This window comes from Rhineura floridana, chromosome 6, assembly GCF_030035675.1.
Source record: "Rhineura floridana isolate rRhiFlo1 chromosome 6, rRhiFlo1.hap2, whole genome shotgun sequence".
Classification (NCBI taxonomy): Eukaryota; Metazoa; Chordata; class Lepidosauria; order Squamata; family Rhineuridae; genus Rhineura; species Rhineura floridana.
The window spans coordinates 91,810,575-91,824,742 of record NC_084485.1 but is presented as its reverse complement, the minus strand read 5'-3'; the positions used below and the strand labels follow the sequence as shown (position 1 = coordinate 91,824,742).

The window sequence follows — 14,168 nt, the reverse complement described above, 5'->3', positions numbered from 1 at the left end:
TGGTGCACTAATCTTAATTGTGCAAAAGCAGACTTCCCAGGAGGATCCCTCCGCCTGTGCAGCTCTGAGACGGGCTCCCGTCTTGGATGAAACTTTTTCAGCCTTAAATCCAGTCAGAAGGGGTTTTTTTGACTGGGGATAATTTCTTCCGGATAAGGAAGAAACGTGAGATTTCCCACACAGCTTTGTTGTGGTTGTGGGAGACTGGAATTCGTCAGAATCGTCTGTGAAAGAAGGTCTTCCAGCAGCTCGGACAGAGCGAGGATTTATAGCCAGCTCAGCTGAATAAGTGACCCGTTTTTTTTTTCCTTTTTAAAAAAAACGGACTAACAGCCAAGCATCCTCCTGTCTATGCTTATCACTTTCTTATCTATATAGCTAAAGAGATTTGTCAAAAGATTGGCAATTAAGAGAACCTGGGTGAGCCAAAACTTTCCTTCTTTTTTACTCACGGAACTAAGGGGGAGGAAAATAAAAATAGCCTATCTTTTTCCTATTGCAAAAAGCTGACATGGAAAATGGCATTGTAAAGATTACAACGGATGAGGGGTTTCTGATTGGAAGAGAAAAGAAAAATCTTTTTGATTTATAAGACTTTTGTGTAATATATGTCTGGAACTATTTTTTCTGATCTACTTTTTTTTTTTTTTTTTGGACGAATCTGCTCATTCTCGTTGCTACTAGTCATTAGGACGCTGTGAACTAAAGCTGTTTTTGCACTTCTGGGCATATAAGAGATAAGGGCTGTCTAGTGTGTGACGCCAGTTGGTTTGAAAGATTAACTCCTTTATAACTGGATAAAGAAATAAACTCTTTGCTTGGGACATTGAAAATTGAAGGAGTTTAGTTCCTTTGGCTTTAAGAATGACAATTAAGAAGATCATGGATGTACAAGAAGGGACTTTATCTTTAGACATGTTTCAGAAAATAATGAATGGGATTAAGTCAATAAAACAAGAATTGAGAAATAATAGACAAGCGTGGAGAATTGAATTTGATGAAATGAGACAGGAGCTGAAAGAAATTCAGGATTCTATGAGAAAGGAGAATAAAGATAGATCTGGAAAATCAAAAAAGGATGAAAGAGAAATTAAAGGCAAGGTTCAAACTATGGAGATTGGATTAAATATGGACATGGAAAAAGATTTGGATTTCCTGGTTGTGATGGATCCTGGAGACAAATATTATGGTTTGGAAATCAGCGCTGTCCCTGAAGGAATTGAAGAGATTGGAGATAAAGATATTATCAGTTCAAAAAAATTCCTGGACTGGAAGGATTTGATGGAACTTGAAATGGAGAAAGTTAACAGAATTAATCCCTGTTTTGTGTTAACGGAAAAATCTTCAAGAGATGTGCTAGTGTATCATGTAAAAAAGAGGAACAGAGATGCGGCTTTGCAACAATACTTCAGTGATACGTTCGGAATTGATGGCAAGAAAATATCTGTGATAAAGGAAATTCCTATCAGACTTTTATTATATGACTATGACAGCAAGATTATTGGGTGCGTAAAGATGGAAGATGGAACCAATATGGATAATGGAAGAAGAGCGATTTGAAATTACTGGACTTAGTAGACTTGATGAGTTGGATTAATTGACATGTTTATTTAGAAAAAAAATTGATGGACATATATCTCAAAGATTGGAAACTTCTCTTTTAAGAAGTTCTCTTCTATTAAGAGACAGGCTTGTTATATATTATAGATTTATAGCTGAACTACGACAAATCGGAAGTCAATATTTTTATTTTTATTTTTTTTATTGTATTAGTTATTGATTTGTGTTTTTTTTTCTTTTTGTATTGTTTTGGTTTTGAAAATCTGAATAAAAATTAATTGAAAAAAAAATTGTGCAAAAGCACTCCTGGCCACTGCAGAAACCTGGGCCTCCAAATTTAAAGCTGAGTCTAGGAGCACACCCAAACTGCGAACCTGCATCTTCAGGGGGAGTGTAACCCCATCCAGCACAGACTGAATTTGCCTGATTTACCTTTCGACTGACCAGGAGCACCTCTGTCTTGTCTGGATTAAGCTTCAATTTGTTCGCCCTCATCCAGTCCACCACTGATGTCAGACACCGGTTTAAAACCAAGACAGCTTCCTCGGAGTTAGGTGGAAAGGAGAAGTAGAGTTGGGTGTCATCAGCATACTGATGGCACCGAACCCCAAAGCCCCGGACAACCTCTCTCAGCGGTTTCACGTAGATGTTAAATAGCATGGGGGACAAAACTGAGCCCTGAGGGACCCCACATGCCAACGGCCAAGGGGTCAAACAGGAATCCCCCAGCATCACTTTCTGGGTTCGTCCCTCCAGGAAGAAACTGAGCCACTGTAAAACAGTGCCCCCAAGTCCCATCCCACCAAGGCGACCCAAAAGGATACCATGGTCGATGGTATCGAAAGCCGCTTTAGAAGACAATGGAAGCTCAGCACAAATTTTGAGAGAGTACTAGGAGCACCAATCGCAAAATAGCTGCCAGGGGTACGTGGCATAACACAAAATTAGAGAGAAGACATGGTGAAGGTTTTCCCATAATTATCTTTCCATATGAGAAAAGGCTTGATCTGATGAATTTCTGCCTGCCACACAGCTGCTAAAGGCCCAAGAACCCTGTTTTTTCCCAATGCCAACCCTAACCAAAGCCTAAGCTGCCATCCTGTATTCACATACCTGGAAGTAAGCTCCATTGGACACAAAGAGACTTACTTACAGATATACTATTATATTGTCAGTTAACTGTACAGCAAATTCTTAATGAGTTCCTTGACTTTAGCTCCTGCAAAGCAGGAAACATGCCTAATATGCAAAGTTTTCACATTTGCTTTTGGGGGAGAGGGGGATTATTTAACACTTTACCCACACTTACTGTGTAAGTAGTATTTGCAGAAAATGTCTAGCTCTGTCTGATATCAGACAGGAAAGATACATCCTGGTTGCTAGGGAAAAAGGGCAAACTATGGAGATTCTAAGGACTAGAAAAAAAGGCAGAAGTAGGAAAGTAAAAGAGGGCAAAGCAGCAGCTCTTTAGGACCTCATGAATTCCTGTTGGCTGGTGTCCAAACAACTCACTTTTCAATCATAGCTCTGACTTCACTCATTGATTAATAACATTGACTGGTTCATTTCACATAAATTGCTTAGAATGGTACCTGCACATTTTGCTCCATAATGTTTGTTCTAGGAAGGCCAGAGAAAGTGCAGATTCTAGGCCACCTGCTACAGGTGCCATTGAAGGCCTTCATAGGTGCTATGGTGCTTGAAGGCAATGGGTTGCCAACCCTGGACTACAGAGGCACTCTTTGAGTACAAGCCTTCTCTGGCTTGAAGTTGGAGAGTGTAATGGCAGTCTTTTCCATAGTTGTGTAGCACCCACTCCCCCAAGTTCTGTGCAACTCTAGGGAATGATCCCCAGCCTCTCCCCACAAGCTCATGGCTGGAAGGGAAAATGGGGCTCCTCTCATTATCTTCACCAGAGGGCGATGGTATACTTGATATATTTAAAATGGCAAGTAGAATTGTGGACTGATGTTAGCATAAAGGTGCCTTCCATATTCATGTAGAGTGACACTGAAAATTGTAATTGTAAAGTAAAATTTCAAAAATTATATGAAGTGCTCTTCAGACAAATACAATATGTTTGTATGTTGGGTGTTTGCAGTTCTTTCAAACCTATAGTTAATTAATCTTCCTGTGTGCATATATTCAGAAGCAATTAGTGTTACATCAAAACTTTTAGACACTGCTTTCCAGCCAAATACTGTCCACTATGCAGCAAAATATTACACGTTAATCTTGTGGGGCTTTTTTGTTTCCTTTCAGGAGTGCTTCATTGCAAGAGCAAACCTTCTTGAAAGCAACTATTACAGAATTTCGCATATCAGGACTGGAAGAGGCCACAGTTCATCAGGTAATCTAAAAATACTGAAGGTTAAATTTGTTTACTTTTTACTTCATCTAGAATGCTTTATCTATATTCAAAGGGTGTATCCTCTCACTGGCTGTTACTAGGTATATATTTAGGGTCACTGAAGAGTAACTCATTGTACATGTAGTTGATGATTCACATATATGCATGGATTAAATTATCTTTTTTTAATTTAAATCATTAATAAGCCGCTTTTAGGGTAAAAGCCCTCCCACGGCAGCTTTCAACAATCAATATACAATATAAATAACAAATCTTCAAATACAATACTACTAAACATTAAGAATTGGTATTGCAATTGTAGAGTAATTTTAAAAAATACAGAAACCAGCCAGCAGTAACATTAAAAACATGTCCAGTCCAGCCCAGCTTTTTCTAACCTCTTCAGCTTTCCTGTTTGAACCTATACACTGTTTTATATGTTGAAAGCATCAGTTTGCTGGATAATGACGAATAATAAAAGTCACTGATGTTCCATGTTAGAAACTTATTTGAAAATCTCTGCTTTAAAATCTGGCTGTTCAGAATATACTACAGACAATTCTGAAAAAGAATATAACTCATTAGCTTACATAGTATTCCAAGAAAGGGGGGAAGACCACAGTTACTCCTTTTGATGTTTATTCTGTTCTTACAGGCCAACTGAGCTATTCCCCCCCCCTTTTGTTTCTTTAGATATTTCATCAGCATGTTGCACTGTGTAGAATGGAAGGCATGCAAACACCTACGGTATCGGACATACTGGCAGTTGTGTCACGGCTGAGCACCTGTAGACTTTTGTTAACGGAGTCCACTAATAAATATCTTCACATGAGAGTTCGACTTAATATTAGTCAGGATGACATCATGTATGCACTCAAGGAAGAGTAAACCAATAGAACAAAGCATTATATGTATATAAATGGGCTTTTATCTTAAACCTTAAAGAGAGTTATTTTAAATAATGGTGCTAATTAAAACTTGAATATTCATGTTTATTTTAAAACTGTTTTGAATTTTCTTTTAATGTACTTATGTATTAACACTTAACTGCACTCTGCCAAAATAAATCTGTTTTCTCCAACTGTTCAAAAGGTTTCCATTTTATTTAAAAAAAATCCAACCTTTCTAATGCTTAATTCGACATGTTTTTTTCAGATTAGGAACGCCTTCATGGGCTGACACATTGTCCTTCCTACTCTTCCTCTACTCCTTGTTTTTTACCAACTATTATTTGCTGTGGCAAACTAGTTTTGGAGAAGGAAGTGCACCTCAGTGATAGATGCAGAAGGAACCGTTTTACTCACCAGAAAGGTGTTTCTCTGTGGGCACCAGGACACCGCCAAGTGGGTATCGTCTTCCTTGCTAGTTCATTTTCCTGCCTCAAGCACTAGCAAGGAAGACGATACCCACTTGGGGGTGTCCTGGTGCCCACTGGAGAAAGTTCCAGATTTAACCCCTGGAATCTTCAGTTAAAAGGCTCTGGTAGCAAAAGACAAAGAATCTCTGCCCAAAATCCTGTTTGTGTTTATCAGTCAGAGTAGACAATACTGGGCTAGAAGGTGAATTAGTCTGACCTGATGTAGATTAGGTTCCTAAGTTTCTTTGACATCCATGTTGGCAAACTACGGTTAGCACTAATATCTGATTCTTTGCAAACATACCTCAGATTGTGCTTGGAGGCAAAGTGCTGACATCATGGCAAACTTTGATTAGTGAAAACTAGGAAGTAGATGGAAGGAGCACATAAGGCTCTCTCACGAAGTTTCCATTCCTTAAACATGGTTTGGCATTATGTCTGAATTGAACCTATGTGTTGCAATTTATAATCAGTAGAGAGCACCCCTACATCTATTTCTTGGAGATCTACAAAGTACGTTCTAAAGCTTGGGTTGCCAACCTGATGCCTACAGGCACCATCATGCCTATGAACGCCTTCAGTGGCACCCCCAGCAGGTAGCCCAGAATCTGAGATTTCATTAAAAAAATCTCTAGCCGTCGTAGAAAGTAAGTTATGGAGCAAATTATGCAGGTACCCTCTAAGTGTTTTCTGTAAAATGAACCAGCCTGGCAGTGTTATTAGCCAATGAGTGAAGTCAGAACTGTGATTGATAGTGAGTTATTTGGACACCAGGCAATAGGAATCCCTGGGGTTGCCAACCCACTGCCTGCAAGCACCATGGCACCTATGAAGGCTTTCAGTGGCGCCTGTAGCAGGTAGCCTAGAATCTGCACTTTCATTTAAAAACAGTCTGTGGGCTTTCTAGAACAAACATGGAGCAAAATGTGCAGGTACCCTTCTAAGCAATTTATGTGAAATGAGCCAGTCAATGTTATTAATCAATGACTGAAATAGAGCTATGATTGAAAAGTGAGTTGTTTGGACACCAGACAATAGGAATCCATGGGGTTCTAAAGAGTTGCTGTTTTATTTTATTTATTTTATTTATTGAATTTTTATACCGCCCCACTAGCACAGCTCTCTGGGCGGTGTACAACAATATAAATGAATACAATAAAATCACATAAAGCAATACAAAAAAGATATAAATAGAAATCCACAATCTAAAACCAGATTAAGACATATATAAGAAAAACTAAAATGTTTTGGCCTCCTTTTTAGTGCACTTTTCCTGCTTCTGACATTTTTTCCCCAGTCCTCAGAATTTCTGTAGTTTGCCCTTCCTTTTTCCCTAGCAATCAGGAGATGCATCTTTCCTGTGCTGGGTTTGCCTGAGATGAGGTGTGCCTAGAAATTATTTTCTGCAAATACTACAACACACTAAGTCTGGGTCAGTGTTAAAAGAATACGCCTCTCCCTCAAAGGAAAATGTGAAAACTTTGCAAAGAGGCTTAGGCATGACTTCTGCTCTGCAGGTAACTAAAGACCAGGGACTCAGTAAGAACTCACTGTATAGTTAACTTACAGTACAATAGTATACCTGTCTACTCAGACATAAATCTTTGTGTGTAATGGGGCTTCCAGATAAGTGGGTACAGGATGGCAGCTTAGACTTTGGTTAGGGTTGGCACAGGGTTCTTGTGCCTTTAGCAGCTGTGTGGCAGGCAGAAATTTATCAGGTCAAGCTTTTCTAGTATGGAAATACAATGATGGGAAAAGCTTCACCATGACTACTCTAATTTTGTGTTATGCCATGTGCCCCTGGCAGCCACTTTGTGACTGGCAGGGTTGATAAAAATAAATGATTTTTTAAAAAATGGGAGATAACCTGATCAGTCCTATTCTGCAGGTGGTGTACATGAAGTGCATGATATCGCTCTCAAGGCCTTGCCTCTCTAAGTACAAAGATAGAGAAAGTCAAGGAATAGAGAATTTGGGGAGGTGGAGTAGATCTGAACAAGGGGGAGACCACTGAAGTGGTAACCCAGTTCTTAACAGCAGTTGCTGCTTCTGCAGATGTAGAGATATTTTTTTCTTCCTTTAGACTAATTCATTCTAAATTGAGAAATAAATTGGGACCTGAAAAAGCAGAAAAGCTTGTATTTCTTTTCCAGACAATAAACAAGGCAAACAAACATGAAGAAGACAGTTAACTGTACCGCCCAATTAAATTTCTCATGCTGATTTGTTGAAATTGCCTCCGTTATTTTTGAAGAACTTTGCATTTATCTAAACTGAAATACTTAACCATTCAAAAATCCATGTGCATGTTTTGTTAATGTTGTTTGTTGAAGAAGAATAAACAATCTTATTAGTACATTTTTAAAGCCTGTTTGGCAGTGGTGATTCTGGCTCAGCATGACAAAAATATCATGATAAATTTAACAGTTGGAGCTGGTTCATCTCTTGAATGACTTCACAAGTTCATTCTGCTTTAGAACTAAAATGACCAAATTATCCCATTTTTTGATGAAAATTAATCTGAAAACAATTCAGAATAATTGCTTAGTGTGTACCTACTTTCAATTGAAACCTTCATCTCTGAATATGTATTAAGGTTATATTAATAATGTACTACTAAAATGATGATTAAATAGAATCCTCACTAATGATTTAAACTGTGATTTAAATAATTAAAACTGAGTCCTTCAGAGAAGCAATTTAAATCATGATTTAAATCAATCAAATTTAAATCAAATCAACCCTGGTGACTGGTGCCCCTAGAACTCTCAAAATTTAAAACATGCCTTCTGTCCTAAAGTTTAGCAATTGCTTTCAGAAGTTAGTTGCTTGTTTATCAAAATTATAATACTAAGAATCTCTAGAAAAAATAAACTCTAGAATTTCTTAGGTCACAGAAGGACAAAGTTATGCCCAAAGTGGCCATTTTAATAGACAAATGCTGAACTGTTAAGCTAACAAAAATGAAATACATACTTGCATAAGAACATAGGAAGCTAACTTACACTGAGTTATGACTGCTTGTCCACATAGCTCAGTGTTGTCTACAGTCACTGGCCATGGCGGTCCAAGGTTTCAGGCAAGAGTCTCCACCCCAACCTGGAGATGCTGGAATTGAACCTGGGACCTTCTGCATGCAAAGCAGATGCTTGACCCTTCCCCAATATTTTTCTTGTGATAGTTATGTTGTCTTAGTCCACATTGCTCTGGGTCCAAGGGCAGAATGTGGCACTCCAGGCTTACCCTTTCACTTACCCTGGCTGGAATGATGGTGCTTGTCTGGATAGAGAAGCAGGGTGTGAGTGTGAGTAGAAACTAGCCTACTTTACGAAAGTAAAATTTGCATTCATTGCTGTGCCCACATTTTCCTCTGGCTCTCCCTCCCTCTGGCATGGGTCACATAAAAGGAAATATGGCCATTAGACTGAAAAAAGTTCCCCACCCCTGGCATAAAGAGCCTATAATTTTAGCCATATTAGAAGTTAACCACTACAGGATTTCACAGCAGTAGAGGAAACCAGATGGTATTTTCATAGAATCATAGAATAGTAGAGTTGGAAGGGGCCTATAAGGCCATTGAGTCCAACCCCCTGCTCAATGCAGGAATCAAATCAAAGCATTCCCAACAGATGGCTGTCCAGCTGCCTCTTGAATGCCTCCAGTGTCAGAGAGCCCATTACCTCTTTAGGTAATTGGTTCCATTGTCGTATGGCTCTAACAGTTAGGAACTTTTTCCTGATGTCCAGTTGAAATCTGGCTTCCTGCAACTTGAGCCCATTATTCCGTGTCCTGCACTCTGGGAAGATCAAGAAGAGATCCCGGCCCTCCTCTATGTGACAACCTTTCATGTACTTGAAGAGTACTATCATATCTCCACTCAGTCTTCTCTTCTCCAGGCTAAACATGCCCAGTTCTTTCAGTCTCTCCTCATAGGGCTTTGTTTCCAGTCCCCTGATCATCTTTGTCGTTCTCCTCTGAACCTGTTCCAGTTTGTCGGCATCCTTCTTGAAGTGCAGAGACCAGAACTGGACATAGTATTCAAGATGAGGCCTAACCAGTGCTGAATAGAGGGGAACTAATACTTCACGCGATTTGGAAACTATACTTCTGTTAATGCAGCCTAATACAGCATTTGCCTTTTTTGCAGCCACATCACACTGCTGGCTCATATTCAGCTTGTGATCAATGACAGTTCCAAGATCCTTCTCACATGTCATACTGCTGAGCCAAGCATCCCCCATCTTATAACTGTGCATTTGGTTTCTTTTTCCTAAGTGTAGAACTTTGCATTTATCCCTGTTGAATTTCATTCTGTTGTTTTCAGCCCAATGCTCCAGCCTATCAAGATCCCTTTGAATTTTGTTTCTGTCTTCCACGGTATTAGTTATGCCCCCCAACTTTGTATCATCTGCAAATTTGATAAGCATGCTTTGTACCTCCTCATCCAAGTCGTTAATAAAAATGTTAAAGAGCACTGGGCCCAGGACCGAGCCCTGTGGTACCCCACTGGTTACTTCTGCCTAGTTTGAGAAGCAACCATTGATAAGCACTCTTTGAGTACAATTCTGGAGCCAACTGTGGAACCATATGATAGTTGTTTCATCCAGCCCCCATTTAGCTAGCTTGCTAATCTGAATATCATGGGACACTTTGTCAAAAGCTTTGCTGAAGTCGAGATATATTATGTCCACAGCATTCCCACAGTCTACAAAGGAGGTTACCCAATCAAAAAATGAGATAAGATTAGTTTGGCAGGATTTGTTCTTCATAAATCCATGTTGGCTCCTAGTAATCACTGCATTGCTTTCAAGGTGCTTACAGATTGACTGCTTTATAATCTGCTCCAGATTTTTTCCACGGATTGATGTTAGGCTAACTGGTCTGTAGTTCCCCAGTTCCTCCTCCTTGCCCTTTTTGAAGATAGGGACAACATTAGCTCTCCTCCAGTCATCCGGCACTTCACCAGTCTTCTATGATTTTGCAAAGATAATAGAGAGCAGTTCTGAGAGTTCTTCCGCCAGTTCCTTCAATAAAATAAATAAAATAATAATAATAATTTAATTTGTGTGTCGCCTATCTGGCCGATGGCCACTCTAAGCGACATACAATTCAATTGCAATAATGCATCACAATAAAATACAAATAAAATACAACATGACAGTAAAATAGTAACAGTTCAGAGTAATAGGCAATTTGTCCTAAATAACCCTCCCTGGAAGTCCCAAAGGCCTGTCTGAAGAGCCAGGTCTTCAAGGCTTTGCGGAATACGTTCAGGGAAGGGGCATGCCGAAGATCATATGGGAGGGAGTTCCAGAGAGTGGGGACCACCACTGAAAATGCCCTCTCTCTCGTCCCCACCAACCTAGCTGTTTTCGTTGGTGGGACTGAGAGAAGGTCCTGAGTGGCTGATCTTGTCGGGCGGCATAATTGGTGGCGCTGGAGGCGCTCCATCAGGTAAACTGGGCCGAAACCGTATAGGGATTTAAAGGTTAATACCAACACCTTGAATTGAGCCCGGAAAATAACTGGAAGCCAGTGCAGATCGAACAACACTGGAGTGATGTGTTCCCGGCGGCGACAATTTGTGAGTAGTCGAGCCGCAGCATTTTGTATAAGTTGCAATTTCCGGACCGTTTTCAAGGGTAATCCCACGTAGAGCGCATTACAGTAGTCTAAACGAGAGGTGACCAGGGCATGTACTACCAGTGGGAGCTGATGAACAGGCAGGTAGGGTTGCAGCCTACGAATGAGGTGTAATTGATACCAAGCTGCCCAGTTCACTGCCGAAATCTGAGCCTCCATGGACAGCTTGGAATCAAGAACAACCCCAAGGCTGCGGACCTGGTCCTTTAGGGGTAACCTCACCCCATTGAACATCAGGTCAACATCTCCCAACCTTCCCTTGTCACCCACAAGTAGCACCTCAGTCTTATCGGGATTCAGCTTCAACCTGTTCCTTCCCATCCATCCACTCACAGATTCCAGGCACTTGGACATGGTCTCCACAGCCAACTCTGGCAAAGATTTAAATGAGAGATAGAGCTGAGTGTCATCCGCATATTGGTGACACTGCAGCCCAAATCTCCTAATGATTGTCCCCAGCGGCTTCATATAGATATTAAATAGCATGGGAGAGAGGATAGAGCCCTGTGGCACACCACAATTGAGAGGCCAAGGGTCTGAAACCTCCTCCCCCAATGCTACTTGTTGATGCCTATCGGAGAGAAAGGAATGGAACCACCGTAATACAGTGCCTCCTATTCCCAATCCCTCCAGGCGCTGTAGAAGGATACTGTGGTCAACATTATCAAAAGCCGCTGAGAGATCGAGGAGGACAAGAAAGGTGAATTCTCCCCTATCTAATGCCCTCCTCATATCATCAACCAGAGCGACCAAGGCTGTTTCAGTTCCATGTCCAGTCCTGAAACCCGATTGGTATGGATCCAAATAATCCGTTTCATCCAAGTGTGTCGACAACTGATTAGCCACCACTCGCTCAATGACCTTGCCCAAAAATGGTAAATTTGAAATTGGGCGAAAGTTATTCAAAACCTTGGGATCCAAGGAGGACTTCTTTAAGATGGGCTTTACAATTGCCTCCTTGAGGGCTAATGGCATTACACCCTCCTTCAAGGATGCATTGACCACCGCCATGATCCCCTCGCCCAGTTTCTCTTTGCAGCTCACACGGAGCCACGATGGGCAAAGATCATTTAGACAGGTGGTAGGCTTCACAGTCAAGAGCACCTTGTCCACATCCTCAGAAGGGAGAGGCTGAAACCGATCCCATTTGACTGGCTCGCAACTGGCCAACTCTGTTTCATTCACTGCATCCACAGCGCACGGAATCGAGCTCCGCAAATGTTCGATTTTGTCAGCAAAGTGCTTTGCTAACTTGTCACAGGAGGCCTTAGACTGTTCCAAGGGTTCCTGGGCAACTGGACCGACCAGGCTTCGGACCACTTGGAACAACCTCCTGGGACAGCACTCTGCTGACGCAATAGAGGCAGCAAAGAACTTTTTCTTCTCTGCCTTTATTGCCACTTGGTATGCAGTTACTGCTGCTCTAACCTGTGTCCGGACATCTTCGGAATACTCTAGGATGCAGTTTATCAGGCCCTGCCGATTTGAACTCGTTCAAAGTGATTAGGTATTCCTTGACCATGTCTTCATGTTTCCCAGGAGGGTCACAGATCCTTTTTGGGGAGAAGACTGAGCCAAAGTAGGAATTGAGGACTTCTGCCTTTTCTTTGTCATCTGTTACCAATTTGCCATCCTCATTGAGTAGCTGTGCCACCATTTCTTTTCTCTGTCTTTTACTATGGACATACCTGAAGAAAGCTTTTTTTTTTGCTTTTAGCATCCCTTGCTAGCCTCAGCTCATTCTCAGCTTTAGCCTTCCTGACACCATCCCAGCAATTCTGTGATACCTGCCTGTACTCTTCCTTTGTAGCCTGGCCTTCTTTTCACTTCCTGTATGTGTCCTTTTTTGTTTTCAGGTTGTCTCTAAGCTTTTTGTGAAGCCACATTGGCTTCTTCTGTTGTTTCCCCCCTTTTTTCCTTGTTGGAATTGCTTGCCATTGCTCTTTTAGAATTTCCTGTTTTAGAAACCCCCACCCATCTTGGACTCCTTTTCTCATTAGGGTGGCTTGCCATGGAACCATACTTACAATTGTTCTGAGTTTATTAAAATCAGCTTTCCTGAAGTCCAGGGTGCGTGTACGGCTACTCTCAGCTTTTGCTTCTGTTAAAATCAAGAATTCAAGTATGGTGTGGTCACTCCCCCCCCCCCGAGTTCCCGTAACTGCCACTTCATCCACCAAATCATCTCTATTGGTTAGAATCAAGTCCAGGACAGGTGATCCTCTGGTTGCTTCCTCCACTTTCTGTAGGAGGAAGTTATCTCCAACACAAGTCAGAAATTTCTTGGAGGGGCCGTATTTGGCAGAATTTGTCTCCCAACAGATATCGGGATAATTGAAATCCCCCATTACTACTTTTATGCACTCTTTGGATGGGTAGGTTTTATATTATAGGAAGTGCCTTCATGTCTATCTGCTAATAGTTGTTTTTGAAGGAGGTGACATGTTAACATTCCTGTTGTGTAGAGATTGCTGGCATTTTGCTATGTAACAAAATAATGCAGTGCAATTCAGTGCCATCAAAAATAATGGTACTTCAATCAGCAGCTTATAATCTATAAATAAGGGACTTCACCACTGCATTTCAGTAGTAAGAGGACATATAGGACACTGCCTTATACTGAACCAAACCACTGGTCTATCTAACTCCGTATCATCTACAGTGGCTAGCAGTGACTCTCCAGGGTTTCAGATAGGGAAATCTCCCAGCCCTGCCTGATGCTGGGGATTGACCCTGTGACCTTTGGCTTTACCATTGAACTATTGCCATACGGAGAGTACTGTGAATCTCCACACTAATGGAGGAGCACATCAGCCCTAAATTGGCAAAAGCCTCATGGGCTACAATTCTATACATCCTTACCTGGTCAATGAAGCTTGCTTCCGAGCAGGCACTATGGGCTTGCAGTGACGGAGCTGGAATCACCTGTTCCCAGACTAATTACCTGCTGTGGGTCCGCAGGCTTGGTGTCTTGCCTCGGTTCAAGAGAATCATACCTATTTGTATATCATAACAGGAAAAGAAAATGCAATGGCAAAACAGCCACTTATTTATTATTAAATTCATACCTCGCCCTTCCACCCAGAAGGAGCCCACTTAGGTAGGCTACAAAGAGAGGCAGCTCCCCCAGCTCTACGCTACCGGGACCTACAGCAGTCGCACCTCAACAAGTCTCGTTTCAAAGCGCCCGTTACCCCTGCGCGTACTTCTTTCGGCTCCTGACTCCGCCCCCTTCGGCCTATCTGCTCTCGCGCT

General features: G+C 41.4%; 2 protein-coding genes across 4 annotated transcripts in view; one reads left to right on the top strand and one right to left on the bottom strand.

Moving 5' to 3' along the window:
• The window catches only part of ORC1 (origin recognition complex subunit 1), a 28,506-nt gene extending 23,515 nt beyond the window's left edge, over positions 1 to 4,991 (top strand). For both annotated transcript variants that reach the window (XM_061632995.1, XM_061632996.1), the window contains exons 16-17: positions 3,823 to 3,910; positions 4,604 to 4,991. In XM_061632995.1, the coding sequence (XP_061488979.1) occupies positions 3,823 to 3,910; positions 4,604 to 4,798 (283 nt within the window). In that variant the 3' untranslated portion in view covers positions 4,799 to 4,991. The remainder of the gene's footprint in view (positions 1 to 3,822; positions 3,911 to 4,603) is intronic.
• Positions 4,992 to 6,337: 1,346 nt separating this feature from the next.
• LOC133386720 (uncharacterized) lies at positions 6,338 to 14,158 on the bottom strand. 2 transcript variants are annotated; one of them, XR_009763249.1, is made up of 3 exons: positions 14,076 to 14,158; positions 13,776 to 13,909; positions 6,338 to 10,294 (listed from the first exon to the last, which is right to left on the bottom strand). XR_009763249.1 is itself a non-coding variant. In XM_061630455.1 (2 exons), the coding sequence occupies exon 2, from the start codon at positions 9,695 to 9,697 to the stop codon at positions 8,882 to 8,884; it is 816 nt and encodes a 271-aa protein (XP_061486439.1). In that variant the 5' UTR covers positions 9,698 to 10,294; positions 13,776 to 14,137; the 3' UTR covers positions 6,338 to 8,881. The 2 variants fall into 2 exon arrangements, 1 of the variants encoding a protein (XP_061486439.1); XM_061630455.1 differs by having other exon boundaries at positions 13,776 to 14,137.
• Between the last annotated feature and the right edge of the window lie 10 nt (positions 14,159 to 14,168).